The 24,438-nt window shown below is 37.2% G+C and overlaps 1 protein-coding gene across 13 annotated transcripts in view; it reads left to right on the top strand.

Moving 5' to 3' along the window:
* Positions 1–24,438, top strand: part of Camk2d (calcium/calmodulin dependent protein kinase II delta) — a 328,288-nt gene that overhangs the window by 226,210 nt on the left and 77,640 nt on the right. For all 13 annotated transcript variants that reach the window (XM_023701888.1, XM_023701892.1, XM_023701887.1 and 10 more), the window contains exons 5-7: positions 6,170–6,235; positions 9,422–9,494; positions 19,867–19,969. In XM_023701888.1, coding sequence (XP_023557656.1) covers positions 6,170–6,235; positions 9,422–9,494; positions 19,867–19,969 — 242 coding nt within the window. The remainder of the gene's footprint in view (positions 1–6,169; positions 6,236–9,421; positions 9,495–19,866; positions 19,970–24,438) is intronic.

Here is a 24,438-nt window from a genome sequence, read left to right on the forward strand (position 1 = left end):
AATACTTTCTGCATTTGTGATCAGACATGATTCATGTATTGATAAAGTCTGTCTTGTGAAAAAGATACTCCAAGGACCAAAATTGAAATAAGTTGATTTCAAGGGAAAACAGCCTTGGGAGACATTCACCTTCTTATTGAAATGTAATGGTAATGGGATATCAGTAATATCAGCATGATGAGATTACTTGTAATCATGCAACACATCTGTCTTCCAGGGAAGATTTATTCAATTAATATTTAATAAGCACCTACTTTGTCATAGGCACTTACTACTTTACATTTGAAACACAGGAACCAATTGTACCAATCCAGAGATACTGCATTCATGAAAAGATAAACATCAAGCCAATGAGTGCACAAACACATAGAGTAATGCTTCAGTTCATGAACACTTCTGTTCACAAGCAATTTGTTCCCTGCAAAATTTTGCTTCTGTTCACCAACAGCACACTGAGTGAGGAATACAGCCTTGTCCATCTTTCTCAGAATCATGGAATGAATTAATTTCATGAACCAAGGTGCCACTGTGATTGTTATTGTGATATCATAATTCGTGGCTCAAGTATGAGACTAACTTAAATAGGTGAAGGTCTGAGGGATAAAACTCAAGGTAAGCTCTAATGGTTGTGTTAATTTTTTTGCTCTATTGTGATTAAATACTTAAGAAAGACAATGTAAAAGAGGAAAGACTGATTTGAGCTCATGTTTTCAAAGGTTTCAGTCCATGGCATGTGGTGAGACAGAAACATGTAGATGGGTAGAGGACATCTTCTTACCTCATGTTGTCTGGGAACCAGAGAGGAAGGGACCAGGGACCAGAGCCCCAAAGACCGCAGCTATGAACCATTCCCTTCACTAGGCCCCACCTCTTAATAGTCATCAAATTATGGATTAATACACTAGTGAAGCTAAAGCCCTCTTGATCTGATTAACTCCCTAGGCTCTTCCTCTGAACATTGGTACATTGGAAGCCAAGCCCTCAATACATGAGTCTTTGGACAATACCTTGTATTTAAACCATAGCAGTAGTCAATGGGGACTTAACAACTAGTAGAGGTACACACATTGAAAATGTCCTGAGAGGGGCTGGAGAGATGGCTCAGTGGTCTAAAAGCACCTACTTAGAACAAGCTTAGCAAAGCATTAGGGACCGCGGTTCGATCCCCCAGCACCACATGCCAGCCCCGCCCCCTGGTGGGCTGAGCTGGCCACACACACCACACACACTCTCTCTCTGTCTCTCTCTCTCTGTCTCTCTCTCTCTCTCTCAAATAAATAAAAATTAAAAAAAAAAAAAAAAAAAAAAAAAGAAAATGTCCTGAGAGACAAGAACATGTTTAAAGATCTTAGGTAGGAAGGAGTCCTGTGTACTTGAGGGTCTGAGCAAAAGCCATGGTGGCTAAAACAAGACAAAGAAGGGTCCCTGTGGAGATTGGGAGATGTGGAAGCCATAGAAGACATTTTAGAAAAATCAATGACTATCAAAGAACTTCATGCTGTTCTATGCAAAATATTACATGCATTTAAAGCTGTTTTACACAGAGAATTAACAGCAGTGTGACCAGAGAGAAAATGGCCAATTAAACTAGTACAGTTACTACAGTGGTGTCACCATGGTGGTGACTTAGATTGGTGACATTGAAGAGGAGATAGAAGACTTGATTTGAAATGAAATTAGCAGAACATAGTTCAGGTGTTTAGATAAATAATATATATGAAAGGTGATTCAGCCTCTTCATCGTCGTATTGTGACTCAAAGTATAATATTGGAAAACTGATGATGATAGTTTTATCAGCCATTTAATTATTTTCTCACTTGGCAAACATGTATTCAACTCCCCTTGAGTGCCAGCCTCTGGGTAAGGAAGGTGCTGAAGATTCAGCGTTTGTCATTTATGTGTTCTGATCAAAAGATCCTTACACCCCTCGTTGGCTTGATGTACTCTATCTCAGAACATGGTGCCAAGAGACTTCCATTTTCTACTATATCCTCACAAATTTTGTGCCCTTAGGTCAGTGATTATTAGGAGTTTCTAGGAGGCCATTGCAGGGACTGGAAGTGAGAGGGGCATAGGCACTCTGGTTGTCATATTAACAAAGTCATGCTGCTGACACGTAGTATGTGGACTGTGACTAAGTCTTGCTGCTTCAGTACCATGAAGGGAGGCTAAGCAGCTTCCCTCCAACTGATGACTTCTTCCCATCCCTCACCAGCAGTGTGAATATTCATACTTGGAGGAAACAGGGAGAGGGATCTCTGGGGTCCTTTTTCAAGGGCACTAGCCCCATTTAAAAAAAAAAATTGGCCCTCTCAGCCCACCCTGAGGGCAAGGTTGGCATAACATGTGGTGCCAGGGACCAAACAGTGGTCCTCGTGCCTGCCTAAGCCAGCCTACGTAGGCACTTTAGACCGCTGAGCTATCTTGCTGGCCCCACTAACCCCATTTATGAAGGCTCTCTTCTCATGCCCTAATTACTTTCCACCACCTCCCCTGTCATCATTTTAGGGGTTTGAATTTTAACATATAATTGAGGGAACAAAACTATTGCATCTGTGGCCCCACTTGGTCGCACCCAGTGAATATCTGCTGCAGTCCTACAATATGGAAGGCAGTGTGCTGGAAGAATTCACACGGATGGGTGTGTAACCACCACAGCATGTGCCCTCCTCAGTGGATGAAATCATACTGATTTTCAGAGTGTCAGGAAGTGTTCTCTGCAAGTGGCCAAGTGACCCTATAGACCTGTGTTGCCTTTGCTCGGAGCCTGGGATTTCAGGTCTGATGGTCTCACCTCATGAGGCTTATCCTTCAGTTTCATACTTTTACTCGACTGGTGGAATTACTTTTTTTCTACGAGAGATTCCTGGTCCTGCCTTGGCAAGATGCTCCTTCCTGTGCACCAGCTTTCCTGGTGTAGATTCCTGTTTTCCAACTTGGCGCCAGCATGAAGCTCTTGGCTTTTCCTCCAGTACCCCAGGGACCCACCAGTTCCCATCTCCAACACAGTGCTACTTCTTAGGCAGCATGCACTATTTGGCTACTCAGAGCCCCATTCTGGAGTCTACCAGGTGTGGCCTCACAGTCAAAGCTGTACTATTTATGAAATTTTACAAATATTTCATTCAAAGTGAAACTGCTCTTCACTTTGTTGAGACAAGGTCTTGCTGTGTAGCCCAGCTGGCCTTGAACTTGGTAAGTTGCTCAAACTGGTCCTCAGCTTGCCGTCCTTCTGCTTCAGCCTTCCTGTGCCTGACTACTTTGAACTACTTCTGATATAACTCACAAATATACAGACTACAAACAAAAGGATGATTCATTCTGCAGACCAATACAATATGAATCAAAATATTTATAAATGAAAGAGCAGAAAAATATCTTTTTATTACAAGGATCTCACATTTTTGCCTGAAATATCCATTTTTTCTGTATAAACCCTAATGCTCTAGATAGTATAAGTGGTAAATAATGTTACAAATGTATAATTGATATACGTTGTTTCATAGCAGAAATCTGGTACCAATTTATTCAATAATCTAATGGTTTATTCATGGAACTGATTTAATTTATAGCATTATATGAATTTTCACATAGCACACCAAAAATGTGCCAAACCCTGTTATAACTACTACTTAATTTTGTGCTCCATTAAACAATAATGTGAGTGTAAAAATATATTAAAGATGGCAATATATTAGCTTCCCTTTCAAGCAGTGGATTCTATTTTAACTCACTTTTTCCTTCTTAGACATCAATCATAAGTCACCAGTGTGATAAAATGATTATTTACATAAAGATATTTTAAAATAATGTGAAGAATGAATGCTAGATGAAAAACAATGATATCAGTGACATCTAACTACATAATCTAAAATTCAGTGTTAAAAAGATAACATCACACTAGATTTGTAGCTCAGTGGTAGGCCCTTTGTACATGTTTAGCATTTTTGTTTAAAGTTGTTACAGTTTATTGAAAATTTTGAGGACTGGGCTCTTACACTCTTTAATATTCTCTTGTAAATATGAATGTATTAAGAAATAAAACCATTTGCTATAGATAGCTAACTAATTGTGGGGGGGGTGATTTTTTTCCTTCTTTTAAGGCCATGTGAAGTCCTGTCTTACAGTAAATGAAATGCATAGCATGATTTTCTCCCTCATTTAATCCATTTGATCATTACTTCAAATGTCATCAGTGAGCAAATATTACATATTAATGTTGGGTCAGGAACTAACATAATAAAAATGAATCAAGAGTTCATTGAACCATGATCTGATAATTTTCCTGGTGGAAACAGTACTTTAAGGAGCTACTGTATGCATCAATAATATTGTTAATGACAGTAGATTCTTATGTGATTTGGGGATGGAGAGACTTTTGGTGCCGAAGACTAAATCCAGGGCTTCATGCCTGCTATATATGTGCTCTGCAGCTGTACTACATGCTTACCCCTAGAATTGGCAATCAATATTATTGAACACTTTAACAACTTAAAGCTGTAATATATTTAGGTTTCTGGGTACAAATAGAAACAAAATTATATATGAATATGTAACTATTCCAATGTTATACATATTCAGTGGAGAAAATCTCACAAAACGTTAATCATCAATACAAGGACAATAGTAAATTTTTTGTGAGTACTTCCTATTATTTTGTAATATATCGAGGGCATCTTTGTGATTACATACTATTATAAATTCTACTTGGGGAAAATAGCTATGCTGTTAAAATTAATTACATGTATCATGTTTTTCAGAATAAGGCCAGATGAAGCTTAATATGTTCATTTTAGGTCACATTTTCTATGTAAAAATAATGGGATTGGAAATAATGACTCCCGCATTAAGAGACTCTTAAGAATTCAAAATGTGTGGAGTTGGGGAGAGTAGCAGAATCACCTTGATAAACTTATATCTTTTTCTGCCCTGTCTTCCTTCAGGTACAAAAGGCTAGAGAAGAGAATAATAACCTGTGGAACATGCTATCATTTGATGATGTTCCAGAATATAATATTATGCAAAAAGAAATGAGAACAAAGAGAAAAACCATCTTTGCATCACACTCTATAATAGTCATACACGAAGCCCTGTTCCTTCACTTGATGTTGTTCCAAGTGACTTTTGCCTTCTACACATCTGGAAAGTACAGCACTGTCATTATAGAACAGCCATTCAGTGCAGCTGCTACATATGTGAGCTATTTTGCGTGGGTGGCCTGCCCAGGCCACAGATGTCTGTGTCATCTTGGGGAAGCCACCTAACTTTTTTGGGCCACCATGTTCTCAGCCATATACTGTGCTCTTTGAAGAGGCAGCATATTCTGCCTCCCAAGAAAGTGTCAGACTTTGGAACTCTTTGATGGAGACATTTTATTTGTCTTTTTTTCTAGAAATGCCTTAAAATATGCAAATATATGTGTACATGTACACCCTGATTGGTTCTGTGTGTCATTATTAGTTTAAAAATGGAAAAAAAAAACCCACTTCCATATGGGATAGCACCTGCGGTTTAATATAATATAGAAATTACAATTAGTTTTTTATGGATATTAAACAATTGCATTTTGTAAGTAAAGTATGTATTTAGAAGGGGAAGCTGTATATGTTTAGTGTTGTCTACACAAAACCCAAATGCAAGAGATATAATTTACAAGCTCACACTCAGAAGCTGAGATGCATGTTTTCTGGTTTTGTTCACAAAATGTTCCTGAACTGCGCTGCATGTTTTGCCAGTCATCGTCAGTTAATATTTAGAGGACTGGCTGGAATATAACACTCTGTATAAGCACTGCCTGGCAAGCACAAGTTCCTGAGTTTGATCCCCAGAGTCGCAAAAAAAAAAAAAAAAATTAGAGGACTGAAATGAAGACTTTAACAGAAACTTGTTTCCTGTAAAAGATATTGCTGAATGTACTTATTACATATAGAAAAATTATGATCTCACATTAAGTAAAAAATAATAGAAAATTATTAACCCAAAGACAGGGATAATACATGAAAATATGTAAATGATAAGACATTTGATTTTTAGGAAAACTGAGTATCATAAGATTTTTAAATGCTTGATTTTGATAATATAAAAATCAAAAAAATTCAGGGTGAACATTAGTTTCAAATCCATTGATCCCCTTTTTTTTAATGTGATTATTGTTGTTTGTCTTCACAGAGTTACTGGAGGTGAACTGTTTGAAGACATAGTGGCCAGAGAATATTACAGTGAAGCCGACGCTAGGTAAGTAACTTGCCCTGGGCAAGATCAAAGATTCAAGTGACATTTCTTAGTATTCATGAGACTCTCACAGTAGCATTTAGATTTCTTATTACGAAGTTCTCTCTCACTAGAAGTTTCTCTTTTTTTAAAGACTGTGTATAGCATGATTCTTAAAGGGGAAAAATAAAGCACTCTATGGAATGTGGCCTGAACATTATTAGCCATTCTCAGTTGGGCTAGCTGCATTCCAAGGGCTTTAATAATCACAATTGATGCTGGTTAACAGTGGGACAGAGACTACTTCTGTCGTCACAGACATTCTACCCAACAACTCATGACCAGTCCAGAGCAAAAGCAGACCAATAAAAACCCCATTGCTCTCTGCAAAACATTACTACAGGCTTTTTATCTCTGGAAATTTCATTATAACCTTTGGAACTTTACCTTGAAAAATATTTATTCAGATATTTTAGAAATTTCAGGAATAATTTCTCAATCTTGTTTCTTGACAAATATTCACAGATGTTTTTAAAAAGGTTTAGCATTTTGTCTAATTTGAAGCTACTACCTTTACCCAAATGCAACATTTTTTGGAGTAAAATAATATTCATCCTCTTACTTAAATATTCATCCTCTTATTTAGATATCACTTAGACTGTATGGTATTTCCCTTTGCATTTGTTATATATTCTGTAGTTACCACTTGTTTAAAAAAGAAGAGAGATTGTGAGAATTCAGTCTCTGGCTCTCTTACTCCCCTCTCTAAAACTAGCTCTGAGGCTACGGTCCTGAGGCGAGGACCCTCTGCAGGTATTCAGCTGATCAGCGGAGGTCCCCATTGTGCCAAAGTACTACATGCACACACTAACTCTCTTCTAAAGTTCTGATTTTTCTTGACTAGTGCTACTGTTACAGCATTTTGTGAATCTATCTCTACCTAACTACACTCTGATTTTTAATAGCATTTTTACTGCCAAAATCAAATAGAAAAATCTGTCACTTCTACTATGATGAGTAAATCATCAATTACTTAATTTATCTCCAGTTGCACAATGATCTCCAGAAAAGTGCCTCAGAGCTGCCTTGTAGTACCTGTTTGCCCACTTGCCAGAAGAGAATAATAAATTTAATCAAGCTAGTGTATTCTATTTACCTTGCCCATCAAAGTTATATTAATGTGTTTTAAGTATAAACAATATTGGCTGAAATTATGATGGAGACTCTGCTGTCTCAGAGCCTTGTAGATAACAGGATAGACTAAACGGTACTGGACCTTCTAATGCGCGCCCTTGCATTAAGTTTGAGAAGGATCCATATGATAGGCTAGGATACCCATGAAATCAAAGAGAAGAATGTATTCTCTTCCCAACTACAAGCATAAATAATATGTTCTTGGAAAGATTTGCAAAGCCAGGAATGGTGCTGCAAGCTTGTAATTCCAGTAATCTCAGGGGCTGAAGCAGGAATACAGCATGTTCAAGACCATGGACAACTTAGTGTCTTAGTGAGACCCTATCTTAAAATCACTATTTTTTCAAAAGGCCTGGGGATGTAGCTCGTGCCGAGGCCCTGAGTTCAACCCCTAGCATGTAATTAATTAATTTTATAAAAGTCTGTTATTGCCCTCGATAACTACAGAATGGGAGGCTAGGAATGCAGCTCAGTTGTAGACTTGTCAAACTTCGACATTTCTGGCACTGAAAAAGAAAATTTAAGAATTAAATCCATCCTGGTAAAAAGTAGCTCATTAATATGAATATTGTTTATTTACTTTCCAATTATTCAACATGAACATGATCATAAAAGAAAGAGTCTCACGGTTTGAAGATATTGACCAGTGCTTAAATGAGCTACATAGTCATCAACTACCTGTGGGAGGCTGTTTCTGTGGTACTGTAAATAGAGTTAGAGGTAGAAAAATCAAGTTCATGACCAATATTTTGTATATTTATGTGTAGTAAATTAGGTGCTGATAGCATTTTTGGTATACAGTTTTCTTTAATGATATTTTGTACATGAAAATGATTGAAAATGTCCTTACTGAATTGTTTGCTTTGTCTTTGAATGTTGTTCTGTAAAAATCTGCATTGGAATCACTCAGTGAACTGTGCAGAACTCATCAGTGGGATGTGTTCTACATTTTGACATGTCAGGTGACAGCTCATGGGACCTGTGGGTGCCAGGCCAGAGTTCCCCAACAACTTAATTAGCATATTCATCAGTGAACCTTTGCTAAGAATAGCATAAATTGTGCATTTTGACAAAGTAATAAATAAAAGCCTTCCTTTACTATAAATATACAGATATGGGTTTAACAATTACTAGTGCACCAAAGCATTTTCAGCTTTTTTTTTTTTTTGCAAGCTTACTGCCCCTTCCCCAGAGTATTCTTATACTGGAGAGGTTTCCTTCATGTCACAGGTTTACTTTAAGTTCTTCCTCTGTTTTTGGAGGCTTGAATTATACAGGAAGCACCACTTCTGAGTCAACATGTAGGATAGATGAGCTTGCAGCTGGGGATAATAGCCCAGGCCAATAATCCCCACACTCTGGGGGGCTGAGGTAGTAGGATCACAAATTTGATTCCAGCCTTCACAAGTAACTTAGCAACTTGGATAGACTGTATCAAGAAAGAAAGAAAGAAAGAAAGAAAGAAAGAAAGAAAGAAAGAAAGAAAGAAAGAAAGAGAGAGAGAGAAAAATGTAACTGTGTCCCTCCCTTTTTTTTAACCCTTGTTTCACCTACCATTTCATCTGCGTTTACCCTCTTGTTTCAACACCTATGTTTAATTGTGACCTCAGATTTTAAACAGTTTAGATGTGTCTGAGATGTAGCTGGAAATGTTATATCTCTGGAGATTTTTTTCCCCAGCACATTTTGTGATTACTTACAAATTTATCTTCCTCAATATAGAAATTGTAACTTCTGTATAGAGATTATTTAATTTGTAGATTTATAATTTTTTAAAAAACACAGCTCAAATTGTTTTGTCTGAACATGTCACAAATTCTGTGTTGGATGTCATTTTTGTTAGAACCAAAATTAGTTTTATTCAGCATTACTTAATTCCAGTGTAAAGCTAAAGAAGTGAAGCAGTATAATTTTTCATTTGTTTGTTTTGTTTGAACTTTCATTTTATGTCATATTTAATGTGATTATGTGCCTTTAAAATGTTCTCCCTTCCATTCTACCCTTGTATCTTTGCAGTCATTGTATACAGCAGATTCTAGAAAGTGTAAATCATTGTCACCTAAATGGCATAGTTCACAGGGACCTGAAGGTCAGTATATGGAGTCTGTAAATCTGAATCAAAGGAGTTTCTTGTTGTCTGGGGACAGGGCAGAGGGGAGGCGGTATTGAAATGGTTCCCTTGCCTTTCCTGACTTTTTCCTAAATGAGTAACCAACAAAATGATAATGCATGATGCCTCTTTCAGTTTGCTTATTATCTACAGGCTCAATATACATCATAGCATGGAAAGCGGGGTGAGGCGGGTACAGTGTGCTCTCTTTCCAAGCAGTGAACCAATCCATCAGTCCAGCGGCATGGGGCAGGCTTTCCTGAGCTCACCATGGCCTGTGATGTATGTCGCCTGTAGATTTAAACACCACTTCTGTTCTGAGACCATGGGTTGCTGTAGCAGAACAACTGGTTACACATTGCTCCACTTGAGTCCGACGAACCCTGAGGCAAAAGATAATAATTGCCAGCAAAATTAAAGCACACAAAGTTAATGATTTATCAAAAATTCATTACATGTCCTATTTCAACCGTAATGGTGCCTCATCTGCTAATGAAACAGCTTTTAGGACAATAATAGAGAAGTGGGAGGAAAATAAATTGTGTGCATGGTGGAAGGCAGAGCGTAACAGCTACAAACCTTTCTATCTGTGTTCCAGTTCATTTCCTGGAAGAATTTATAATCAGGAAATGAGGTCCTGAATGAAATAAAATAACTGCTTAAAAAGATTTGGGGGACAATGAGTGGATCTGCATTCTGGCTTACATCTGGCAACATCCTGATTGTGCTGAGGTAGTAGTCACTCTCCTTGAGCAATATGTGCACATCACAGAAGGATTTAACTTCAACTCCAGTTGTCTGCTAGTTCTGCATTTGAACCCAGTCTCTCTGAGGATATACAGACAGTGAGTGTAAGCTTGGAACTAACACACGCCCCCTGGTGTTTGCATGCAGTCATTGCATTCAGCAGATCCTGGAGGCTGTGCTACACTGCCATCAGATGGGCGTAGTCCATCGGGACCTGAAGGTGAGTAATGCTGTTGGACAAGATAGAGCACCACGAAGTTCCTCACGACTGTTCAGCTGCAGTTATGTCAGTAAAAGCAAAAATACAAGCAACAAAGCCATGTGACCTTGCCCCAGCATGTTACCTAGGACTTCCCCTCACTGCAGTCTTCATTTTTCTAATACACACTTGAGACACATAAATCCCTATTTATTCAAAGAGAAATAATTTTGTAACACTAACAATAAATAGGTTGCTGTATTTCCTTACTCCTGGGAATGGAGGTAGCATTGAATGTGACGTCCTGCAGGACTGATGTTTTTTCCTCCTGATGTAGGCATTGATTAAGCATATTATTTTATATTCATGCCATATACACTTAACATTATGCAGACAATTGTTAAAATTATAAATTGAGTTATTACATAGACTTCTAGCCCCAGGCACAGGGCACTGTTTAGAACGCTGACATTTTTATTTATTTATTTATTTATTTTTATGTATTTGGTCTCTGTGCAGCTTGGACTAGTGATCCTCCTGTTTTCAGCCTCCCCAGCACTGGGATTACAGGCATATGCCACCATGCCCAGACTCTGTGCCCGACTTAGCTTGCCCCGGGGTGGGCCGGCGTGGCATGTGGTGCTGGGAGTCAAACCCGGTCCCTGCGCTTATATAAGCAGGTGCGTAGTCCGTTGAGCTACCTCACTGGCACTCTGACAGTCTCTTTTCTTACCATTAATCCTGAAAATTAAGAAGCCTCATGGTTCTTTATTTATTTCTATTCCTAGAGGCCTAAGTTTTAGTACCTTCTCAAAGTACACAGGGAAAAAGGCATATACTATCAGATAGTGTGTATGTGGAACATAATTATATTCTTACATGCATATATACTAATACGGATTTCATTCAGCTTTTATTATCATTCTGGTTATCACAAGAAATTATCAGATAAAAAATTTTCAGATCATTTAGAAATAAAGTAGTTCAAGATGAGAGAAATAGTAGATGTTCTTGATAGTATCACATAGTTTTGATTCTGTTAGTAACTTCAGCATTTTCGAGACAAGCGTAGAATGTCTAATACTGTATGTGTTCAGCAGAAGGACCTAGACTGTGATTTCTCTTTTATAGTCTCCTCCAGCTGCAACGAATTATAAACCTATAATTTCCATTCATTTCATTTGCTAGAAAAATAGATCTTTAAATCTCAAAAGTTAGTTACATGGAGCTGTGATCTGTAAGAAAAACTTTGATTTATTTTTCTGGATATTCCTTTGCTCTCAGCAGCTTTTGAGAATTTTAACTATCTAAGACAAAGGTATGGTTAAGAACATTTCCTTCCAAAGTATCAAGATAGGACTTCATACGTCTGCTGGCACTTACAGAGTGTACCTTTCTTTGAAAATTTGTATCATTGGTCATCACCTCACAAATTCATCACGGGACAGGTACAGCAGACAGATGTGCGTTTTGTCACCTCTCAGAAGCCACACCACTATTTTCTTTTACAGTGGGCACCTGTTTATGGGCCTGTATAATATTAGGGCTATTTTATCAGACACTATTTTTTAAAAATATATCATCTGAACATTTTCCCTCTATGTTAATTTGCTAAGTGTGTCCTGTAAATGCCAAGCATGAAAAATGTGACTGTTCTCCTCTGACTTTTTTATTTTGTGGACAATGATATGGGATTTCTATATGTGCCTGGACTTTGCTGAGTCCTTAAAGAGCTGGAATGTTAATTAAAGACACCAGTGGCCTAGAACATAGGCTATGAAGAAAAATATATTTTCTAACATGTGAACTAAAGTAGCTAATTAAAAACTCAGCCAAGTGACTTGCAGACAGGCTTACTATGGAAAGAAATAGTCTGGATATGTAACTCTGAATTTCTCTCAGTGGAGAAAAGAGTTTTTATCCTCCATTCTTATTCTGACTTTGGGAAGGGACAGAAATGAACTTGTGTAAGAACTTGGTATAATTTATTGTCTTAGTTGCCAGCAAATTGATGACTTGGAAAGACTTCATGCCACAGAGTCTAGTTTTCAGTGCTTGCTTCAGTGGACCATTTTATAAACACACTAAGAATCTAGAACTTGTAAACTAAAGGTAATAGGTGCACACCTTAGCGTGCTAAGCCCTGCCTCTGTGCCTTCTTACCTAAGAGAAATAAACACGTGCTTGTAATAGTGTATTTGCCAGTAGAGTGAAACACAAGATGAGATCGAATGCTAAAATGTATTTCTTGGCTTTAAGCCAAAAGAGATACCATTACTATTTCTATCCATAGAGTTTTGTGTGCTTATCCCAAGTCAGATGTTAATTCTTGTACATTTCAGATGTTTAATGCACAAAGCTTAACTATTCCATATAAGGGAGAGAAAAACATTAGACATGCTGCATTCACTGTCAGTATCAAAGGCACCTATGAATATATAGGTAATGTACAATTTGTAAACCCCTCCCAAAATAACAGCTCTTCAACAGTGTATTAACCCTTAGTACCTAACATATGGCTTTAACCTAGTGAATACTTTCAACATATTCCTTCAGCTTAGAATCAGTGGAGTTCAAAATATATGTAAATTATCCATTCATAATATGAAAGGAACTCTTAATACATACTATGTTAATTAACATTTGGGTAACATAAAGAAGATAAAAATATCTTCAGAATAAAGATCACAATTTGAATATTTGATTTAACTTCCACCCTTGGGAATTTACTGGGGGAAATCTTCCGAATCTGTGGCACAACAGGCTATTTGAGGTGTCCCAGAAATAAGCAATGGAAGGTGCGAGGTGGAGAGCGGTGCCAGCATTAGCACCAGACTGCGCCATTGACACGGGACAGTCTTGTCTTGGATACCTCTAATGTGAAGCCAGTCAGTGTATATCCGGGTAGCACTGGAGAGATCTGGCAGTGATAGTAAAACTATAGATAGAATTCAGGTGTATGACTAGTTTTAAGGAGGATCTAGATCAAGGCAGGGCCTTAGCAATAAAAATGGCAATGGCTGTGATTCATATAGTACTTACCATATACTTAAGCTGTGTTTTGTGAATCTTCACAACTTTATGAAAAACACATTAAGATTGTCCTTATGTCACATATGGAAAATTTGGCAACAAGTGAAAGAATTTATTCAAGATCACTCAGTTTAAAAAGTGATTTGTGACCCCCCCCAATTGATTCCAAATCTGCATGCTTAATCACTATCATTTCTCAACTCAGTTAATTGGATGAATTAAAAACCTTTGCATAAAGCAAATAACATAACAAAATAAACATGAGAAAAGTTGGGTGTGGTGACATGCTCCTGTAATCCCAGCACTCTAGAGGCAGAGGCAGGAGGATTGCAAATTCTAGCCCAGTTTGGGCAATTTAAAGATTTAGGAAGGACTTGTCTCAAAAACTAAAGGAAGGAAAAAAACACAATCAGTTTGAGGAACTTAAAACTAGGTTATTTATAAAGAACAAAGTAACCAAGGATTGAATGTTTGAACTATTGATTTCAAGGTCAGATATAAAGCAGAGAAACACACATTCCATCAGACATTTCATTAGCAGCAGCTAAGGTGCTTCTTAAGCATGGATACATGGAACTTCTCAGATCACGGAATTAAAGTATGTTGAAAATACACTAGTAGGACTAGAGATATAACTCAGTGGCACAACACCTACCTGGCAAGTGCAAGGTCCTGAGTTGGATGCTAAGTACCAAGAAAAAGAAAATGTACTGGTGGTGTTTGTTGCAGAGAGGAGGAAACACATCAGACCAGAACTGCATCCAGAAAACTGTTAGGTCTGAGAAGGTACAGTAATAAGTGACAATTCTTGATGTCACGAGAAACAGAGGAACATCAAATGAAATGTGTACTTTCACTTAATAATTTGGAGAATACAGCTTCTATGAATCAGTTGACAGAAAGATAAAATTAGCTATATAGCTCTACTTTTTCAAATAACTACACTTCACACAAAATACTACATTTGAACATATAACAGTTACTAAGCCACATCATGAGCTGCAATTTGGACAAGAGGCTTCATGCACACAACTGGATCCTTCAGCAACAAGTCACCCTATAGATTGCCTCAGCAGAAAATGCTGCCTTTCCTAGCACCTCCTGAATAAGGTCATTATTTGATGAAAAAATCATTATGCAGATGGATGGATGGATGGATGGATGGATGGATGGATGGATGGATGGATATGAGAGTAGATAGGTGCATAGATGTTTTGATTAGGAGAACAATTGGAGATTTGGGAAGAGATTAGTTAACTTCCCATTGAAATACTGCTATTTTCCAATAGTGGAGAAGACAACTTACACTCTTAAGAACAATACCTAAGAGAATATAAGAATCAAATATGTAGTGTTTAAAGACTATGTCATAGGAATAAATTAATGAGCAGACTAGAAATTCGTTGTCAGGGATGAATGTGCAGAAGGGCACTGAGGAAATCTATGGGTAGGATATAAATCAAGTTGTGAGTTCTACATCCTGAATAATTGCAGTACCACAAATATTCTACTTTCCTCAAAACCATATTTAGATAAAAGTTTAAAAGACATCCCTTTGTATATAGTATATATTTAGATATTTTAGAAACTGTATGAGAAAAATTCAGTAATTCAAGTAGTCTTTCTACTGTTTACAGAGTGCCTTGTCTGTATCAAGAAGTGGAAAAATGGGCTTGGGAGATGACTCAGTAGAATAAGCACTTGCCTGGAGAGCACAAGGGCCTGAGTTGAATCCCTGGTTCCGCAAAAAAAAAAAAAAAAAAAAAAAAAGAAGTGGAAAAATGGTAGAAAATAGTTATACTTAGGTTCTTTGAACAGTATATGCTGATGATATGAAGGTAAAACAAAAAACAGGAATGGAATATAGAGTAAATCTTATGAACCTGTTCAGGAATGCATGATGACAGAAGTAGTACAACCTGATTGAAATTTAAGCACATAGCAGCTAGAAATTCCTTGTGCCAGGATGTGAATTTAGTCATTTGTTCCATATAAGAAGCAGAAGCTACACCTACTTGTACCATTTTCACAAGTGAAGAAGTGAGCATGAAGGGGCTGGGGAGATGGCTCAGTTGAATAAGCACTTGCCTGGCAAGCTCAAGGGCCTGAGTTCAATCCCCAGCTCAGCAAAAAAAAAAAAAAAAAAAAGTGAGCATGAACTCAAGCTTTTCAAGACCTACAAAGCCTCATTTAATGCATTCAGGGAGCTTTTTCACATCTTCTTTGGTGGGAAAAGGTGAATGAAGATACACAAAAGTGGAACTTCTGATTGAAATATGTATATTTTCCAGTAATGGAAAGAAACTTAAAATGACAGTTTGTATGCTTTAAAAATAACATCAAAGAAAATGTGAAAATCAAATAATATATAATAATAGAACTAGTTATTCAAAAAGAAAAAAGTGCTGAAATAACTAAAAATCGATGATCTTGCATATGTATTCCTAGTGATATCTTATTATCACATATATGCCCACAAAAATCCATTTGACTAATTCTAAAGATAATCACAGCCTTTGTCAAGTCAGTTACTTAATAAAGATAATGACAGTGAACAAGATCAAAATTGTCTTTAATTTTCCTCTTATTGTGTTTGAATCTGGGTAGTAAATATTTTTGAATGCTTCCGATTCTTCCAAAAATATCAACTGAATTGATTACTTTCTGAAAATGAGCTATTTTTGTACCATCAGAAAGGCTTTCTGAGTGCCACCCTTAAAAAGAAGGAACTGGGAAATCTAGCTTGAGTCCTGGCTTCATGTTTTTGGACTTTCCCACCTCCCTACCTTTAAAATCTGAGAGGAGCAAATTATTTTTTAGCCCAAGTCTCTCACAGTTGTGGAAGTGGTTCTGCAGCATGCCTTGGACACTGAGATATTTGAACAATTTCAAAAAAATCTGAAGTCCTGTTGAAAGAAGTTGCCATTGTATGCATACAGAAGAACAAAACACAACTTGCAAACAGTTGCTGCTCATTGCAGCTGATATGCTATAAATGGTTGTTGGCACTGAGACCAGATGTCATGGAAAATCCTGCATCATTAGGAAGCAATGGGGTGGGAGAGAACCTGTGTATGAGAATGTCAGTAAAATCTATTTAAGAACCATCCTGAAGTGTTTACATTTTAGGAATTTAAAGATTATCTCAACAAATTAAGACTAACAATACATGACATTGAAGTTAACTTCATTAATAGTGACCCATCTGGCTTTGACCACTTGTTCCAAATATTAAATGTTTTACACATTGAAATAGCCATGAATTCTTGGCTGCCATAGAGAAGACGCCTTCTGAATTAATTTGAGAGATAGAACTAATTTGAACTTGAAGGAGCTGTGCATTGCCCCAGCACATATAGCCAGTTGAGCTGCATTAGAAGGCCCGAGTTTTTAAAACAAATGATGATCCTTCCTAAGAAGCCAGTTAGGTCCAGGAAGATGGCTCAGTGGAATAAGCACTTCCCTGGCAAGGGCAAGGGCCTGAGTTCAATCCCCAGTTCCACCAAAAAAAAAAAAAAAAGCCAGTTACTGACCAGGTGAAAATCTCCACTCTTTCTCACTTTGGTAGAATATTACTATTAGAATCCAAACTCATCTACCTGGCAGTGAGCTTTTGTTGCACAACGTATTTTCAAGTTGGAGGCTATTTTGGATGTAATGGTTGAAGAAAATCAGAATAAACATGCCTTTCCTGGTTAACGTACTTGTTTAGAAATTCACAGTGGTGAAGCCTCTCACCTCGCATAGGGCATGAGGACAGGATTGTTCAAACTGATGTATCCCAAAGAATTATATAGAAATTAAATTTGTGTGGTACTTTAAGGTTTCATTCATGCTTATCACTTAATCTTCAATGAAACATTAAAAAGCAAATCCCTTAATAACCTCGAAATTTTCCACTTGTACTCCATCATTCTGTGTTGTTGTTTTGCCTAAAAGCAGTATGAAAGTGTGAAGCCATTGCAGTGCTATTCATTTTTAAATGTATACAGTTCCCTGCAAAAACCCTACTTTTTCTTGTCCATAACTGCAGTTGAACAGTCTTTATGAATCTAAGGTGAAACACTGATCCAGTTGGATTTATTATTTTCTTAGATAACTCACGAGGTCCTAAAGTGAGGTCTCCTAGGTCGTCTCTAGTTCTTAATGTTTGCCTCAGTCATGCTGAGGTCAGGTGTGATAAAACTCCAGAGCTTTCCATTTCTTTTGAATTGGCAGACATGGTGTCTATAGGCAGAATGCACAAAGCACTTCCCCAGAGCTCTCCAATTTAGTGATGAGTAAAAGCTATTAAATATTTTAAAAGTTTATTTTCTAATGTGAATAGCTTTTGCTCAGTACTATTTGACTTAAAAGTCCTAAAATGGCTATAATTTTTAAAGTGATTGGAACTCTTTCCTCGAATGATTCTGTGGTTGACAAATTTGGTCAGATGTGTATTTAGCAGATATCTCTGATGTCTCATGCATTTAGATTGAAGCTCACATTCAATCCCCAGTACCGCCAAAAAACAAAAAAACATAGATTGAAGCTCCCCATGAAATAGAATCAGCTGTTGCTTGTAGTTTGATGTGATTTGTCAAAGTTACATATTTCATAATTTAATAACTGGAAATTATCTTTACTAAATTAGAAAAGGCATGAGACTTTAAATTTCAGTTGTGAAGGTAAAATGCCAAATATGAATAATTTAATATGATTAGATACTTCATTATACTGACAAATAACCAGAGTTCCAAATAATTTCAAATGTTAGGCTTTCCTATAGGTTATTTCACCATGAAGATTTTTCATATTCCTGAGACATCATCCTCAAGTCCAAATTAAGTCATGTATTTTATGTGGATGTAGTTCAAAACGCTGTGAGCTCTGAAAACTTTCAAAGGTTGTCTCACATCACAGTTGTCACAGTGGTGATGAATCTGATGGCAGTGGGCAGCAGCGGCCTGAAGAAGCCTGGGACTTGATTAAAGCGTACTTGCCCACACTCTAATTTCTTGTTGATTTAACCTAATTTCTTCCCAAGTTATGGCTATCGGGTTTTTGCTATTTTGCATGGCTGGCTTAATTAATGAATTAAGTAATGAATTAGGCTGTGTTTACACTAGATCAAAACAACCAACAGAATTGATTAATTTGATTTTAAAAAGGAGATGAAAGTAGTCAATTGGATAAAAAATGTAAAATTTCTTGTTTTACAGTATATAAACAAAATCAACTTGACTGGCTAAAGTTTTGGCATTTCAGATAATAGTTTTTGTATAATCCATTGTTTCCCAACTTTTTTCAGTCTGAGACCCTGGCTCCAAATTTTATGGTTCTTTTCCCAAAGTTAGAAGCCTTTGAAGCCCTCTCTCATGTGTAAACCAACCCAGCCACATGTTCATCCAGATAGCTGGGCTCTGTAAACATCACTGTATATCTAACCAGCCTCCTTTTCCTAACCATTTTGTCTCCTTATTTCTTAAAACACATACAAGGTGCTCCGTGTAAGTGAAGAATTATTTGTGGTGCTTATTTTCACAGTACCACTACATCTCACTGAACTGGTTGGGAAACAATGGTGTAGACACAGCCTTATTTCAGAACTGAATTATCAGTCCCTAAGTAATGATAAATACCCAAGAAAATAAAATTTATCTTCCTCATAGTATTTTGAGATGGGAGAATAAATATATAAGTGATGTTTTGAATCACACTTTGAAGAAATGTAAATTATGTTTTAAAATCTGGCTTACAAAGCAAAAAGCTAACTATAACATTTGGCAAATAGTAGTTACTCTTTCTGTCTTTAAGAATAAACAGATTCTTAAAGAGAGCAATTTTAATACATAATTCAGAGGCAGTCTCCCAAATTGGTACAGAAATTGTTTGGAAACATTAAAGAATCCAAATCATTCCACTTGGGTCCAAACTCTTAAAGTCAACTAAGATTTAATTTGTGCAGTTCCATTTGCCAAATGTCTGCAGACTGGTCCAACTCTTGTTATCCTTTTGCCAAGCTGCCTTCTGCTGAAGATGTCTGTGCTCCGTTAGGCTTCTCAGTCCATGTCTGCGGCCGTGCTGCTTCACAAGGGGGCCCTGGAAGCATGTGAGCTGGTCAGACAGGTGCTGGCCTCTCTTTGCTCTCTCCCTCCACCTACTGCCTCTCCCCTCACTTATGCATCTGTCTGAAGCTTGCGCACATGAAAATTTATAAGCATTTCTAACCATATTTTCCCTGGGATTCAGGAATGGCAGACTCCGGGAGAGACGACAGTGCATGACTTGGGTTTTTTCCCCCTCCCAAATTTTGTAAAACTGTTGTTAGTTTTAAATACTCACTGACAGTAGGTTCTTACTTCAGTCTCTTTTATTTCTTTCTCAATAAAGCCTGAGAATTTGCTTTTAGCTAGCAAATCCAAGGGGGCAGCTGTGAAACTGGCAGACTTTGGCTTAGCCATAGAAGTTCAAGGCGACCAGCAGGCATGGTTTGGTGAGTAGCATGTCTCTCCTTCATGTTTCCTAGTCTCGTGGCTTCTAAGTTGTGCTTGTAATCCCACTTGCTAGCCCAAATCAGGTAGAAGTATTTATCCAAGAAACATCTGTGTAAGGGAGTGGAGAGGGTGGTATTGGAGATTGAAGCCAAGGCCTCATGTGTGCCAGGCAAGTGCTCTACTCTGAGCTACACCCCAACTGTGTCCCAGCACTATCTAGACTTAACTTTAAAATATTGGACTTTCATTATATTGTTTGTACCCGGCATTCAATTGCTAGGTAGCTAGCACTAATTTAAGAGAAAACATTAATGAGACAACATTAATAATTTTTCCATAGAAGATGGATGAGGAAATCAATCTTGTACTAAGAACTAATAGGATTACAATCCAAAGTACTTTTTTATTTGGAAGGAAATTGTTAACATACAACTTCACTTAATGCTTAGGACTACTTATGCAAATAGTAGGTACTCAGAAATATAAAATATTTCACATATTTTGTTATTAGAGTGTTTATCTTAATTATCTTCTACTTGTCCATGTGTGCCAGTTTTCTCACTAAAATTATAACTATGATGAACCTTCTTTTATGATATCTTTGCTCTTTATAAAAATTATTGCCCAAGTTCCTCTGCCAAAAGACAGAATAATGAAAGAAAAGTATAACAGATTTATTTTATCAAAAGTTTTACATTATATTGTTCAAAGAAACAGAGAGACCCAGGGAAAACTTACTATATGTTCCATTCAGTGAAAAATGTAAGCTGTGTAGCAAAGTGAGGGACAGAAGGTGTAGCCCAGTGGAAACAGAAGGAGGAAAGAACACAGCAGGATCTATCTTTTCACATGCTTCCTATCCTCGCTGGCAGCATCCACCCATCTCCCAGCTATGGGTCAGGACTCCATCTGGTACATGGGGATGCCTCGTGATCTACTGTCAGGAATGGTAGCCAAAGGATTCCTTTATACCAGATCTTAGAAAGGAGAAGGTTGAAGTAATATTTCTGAATCATATGGCTGGCTTTGGAGGAGAGGGTTTCTAATTTCTGTGATTCACCTTTTCAAGAAGAATTTAGTTTCTATGGCCGTCCATGGGTGAGAAAGCACAGCAAAAGAAAGAAGTGCAGGAAATCTCTGTGTGCAGCAGGCAAAGGCACCTTCCTTGGGAGTATTGTCTTCTCAGTGTTTATATTAAGAAAAAAGGTATGTTTATATTAAGAAAAAAAATCAACTCTAAATAAGTTTGAATTCTACCCAGGTGTATGGCTTATTCCAAACTTCAGCCTGATTAAATTGTTTTACCCATCAATTTTTTTGTGCTTCCCTCTCTATCATTCCTTAGTATTAACCTACTTTTTTAATATAGAATTCTAAATTATAGTCTTTTCCTATGCTTCATTCTTAATTTTTCATGATTTTCTACAAGTTAAGGTTAGATAATTTTTAAAAGTATCCTTCTAATTTATTTTCCTCCAAACAACAACAAAAATAAAGAGACCTCAAAAGGACCTACTGCTTTTGTTTTCTGTGCAAATATTTTTCTATATCCCTACTATATGTATCTCTGAAGATGTACACAGAGCTCCCAGGAGCCACCGTATCTTCGTAACCTGCCCAGGTAGTTAAAGGGAGCAGGTGGCCTGGCAACTTCCCACACTCCTTTGCCAACAGCCTAAATCATGACCTGGTTTTCTGCTACCTGTCCTTTGTTAGTAGTCCTGGCAGTTAACAGTGTTGGCGATCGCTCCCAAGATTAATGCCACCTTTTAATTATTTCCTTACCACAACTCCCCCACTGATGAATTTACTACTTCCAGAATTGTCATTTGTTATATTTTCACATTGGGTTAAGCTTATTCGACATAAGTGCAAACTAAAAGATGAGAAGACCTAGATTTAGCTCTATAAATTGGGAGATTCACACATAGGTTTTTATCCTGGAAGAGAGTATGATTGGAAAAAAACACACAGGAACAAGAGTCAGGGCTTCAACCAGAAGTTATAAGGCTATCAAGAGATAGGACAGGAAGGTATTGCATAGATGGAAGGCCCTGACTCTCAAAAGTGGTGGGTGGTTATTCACTACACAGGGTGGGATGATGTAGAAATACAAATAAGTATGCAAGAGGTGCTTTAGAACACAAAGGAAGTATGAAATTCTGCCTTCATAGAAGTAAGTGGAAACAAAACTTATGGTTGTCTAAGAGATGAATGGAAGTTTTTTCCATTCATGTGTAAGGAAAGACAGGCATTCTAAGCAAAGGGATCAGCTTATCAAAAGGCTCAGAAGATTCTAATCCTGTCTAGAGCAAAGTATGACCGACTTCATGGAAGACTTGTGGTATGAGACAGGATGCTGAAATAAGGATTTAGGCCCAGGGATAGAATTTCCAGAACTCAATACAAAGTAGTGATGATTGAAGAGGAAATAACACAGAAACCTTTACTGTCAGAGCTGCACTCAGATTAACGTCGGCAACATTGGCTCTACAGTGACAAGCACATTGAAACTGCACTCCCTAAATCACACGTATTTTTGTGTTCTGCGTTTCTCTGCTAACTTAACATGTCATTTGATACAACTGCATATAGTTGAATAAATTATCCTTTTTGAGTCAGAAATACCTGAACTTATGTCCTAACTCTGATTCTTAATAGCTGAATGACATAGCACAGTCATTACTCTGCAACCTCCATCCTTTTTCTAAATGGTGATCATAAACCCTCTTTCACATCACTGTTATGTGCTCAGAGGGTCATAACTAAACTATAAATGATGCTCAGAAGGTTTTCAAAACCATCTTGGTATGAAACACAATGTCACTGTTCCTTGCCTGTTCAGTAGAAGTTCTTTGTATGGAATGGGAGCATGGAAAACTGAGTATCAGGCTTCCCAAAGGAGCACATAGAGTTTCAAACTGTAATAATTCATTTCTCCCAGAGAAACACCAGTGGATCAGTAGTTCAACAGTAACAGCCCCATATCTTTATCTGGATGGTGTGATCCACAGGTAAGCTCTTGATGAGGCAACCACAGAGGTGTGACTTTAAAAAGATGCATCTTAAGTTCTTAGACAGTTTAGCATTTCATAAGTATAAAAATAGTTTCTGAGTTTAGGGAAGCATACATTTTCTTTCTATCCTCTACTTCAAGTAACCAAAGGAAGTGCATGGGGTTCTGAGTTTCTTTGGGATATATTTCCAGATGTATTTTCGGGATTAAGAGTAAAGAAATATTTTAATATGAATGACTTGTTTTGATATCTGTTCATTGTTTGTCATGAGAATCTCACTTATGTGACTGATTAATTTGACTTTTAAGGTGTATGTCAAAAGAAGAGAAAAAGCGTTGTTATTTTAAGAAGAGACTAGGACTCTGCATGATACATAATTCTGCAGCTTTAAGCTTTTGAGTAATTTTATTTTTTAAAATATAACTTATATTACAAATAAGAAAAGTATATATGATAGATGTAAAGAAATACATAGTATAAGACAAAGATTCTAACTACTATATTTTTTAACTTTAATTTCCAAGCTTAGATATGATTGTATTTTCCCTTATTTATTTCTTGTTTCATAGCTCTGATCTATTTGAACACTCGTCGAAAAGGCTAGAAGTGACACCTTCACATTTGATAAAAACAGTTAAAAATATAATCAAGGAGAAATATCCAAATATTGCCTGCTATCCTTTGGAGCTGGAGATATTTTCAGGGTGGTTCTATGTTTCTAGCATGTTATTGTTATTGGAAAGATGGGGAGCAGGCAAAGAAGGAGGAAGGAAAAGAGGGAGGGAGCGGAAGCAGAAAAAAAATGGCAGTGTTCCTTCACAATCTTGCTTATTTTGGTAGCTGTTATAACTCCTACTTTAACTATCAAGGCTCTTTTTTAAAAAATAACAACATCAGCGTAATCAATTAACTAGAACTCATTGATAGGATACTTGCCCAGCACGTGTGAGATCCTGAGTTCAACCCCCAGCATGGAGAAAATAAACAATAAGTATAAATAATCCTGTCTTCATTTTGTTTTGATATTCATGCCTGTTTTTCAGAGTATAAATATGTGCTCTCTCTAATGAAGGCAAGCTCTTATTAATTTCCCTATTGATAACACAGGTTATAAGAATCCTAGATTCTGGCAAGTTTACTCGCCCACTGAAGAGGGCCTTGCCAGTTGTTCAAGCATTGTTCATGAGGGCACAGAACAGTGGCTTGTTCCCAGCACCCAGGAAGCAATGTGTGCTTCAGGACTCTCAGGGGCAGGACCTGCCCGTGCACATAAGGTGGTCATTGCAAGTAAAAATGAGTACAGTGGTATTCTGTTAGCACTGTAGACTTACAAGGCTACTTCTAATCACTTCTACTTAAATGATCATTTTTCTTACATGTAGTAATTTAGTTTCCCTATCTTCTCTAGGGAGACGCATTAACATTTTCTAGTATTGGCCAATATTCTAAGT

The sequence above is a fragment of the Octodon degus genome, unplaced genomic scaffold (assembly GCF_000260255.1).
Source record: "Octodon degus isolate 3935 unplaced genomic scaffold, OctDeg1.0 scaffold00142, whole genome shotgun sequence".
NCBI lineage: Eukaryota > Metazoa > Chordata > Mammalia > Rodentia > Octodontidae > Octodon > Octodon degus.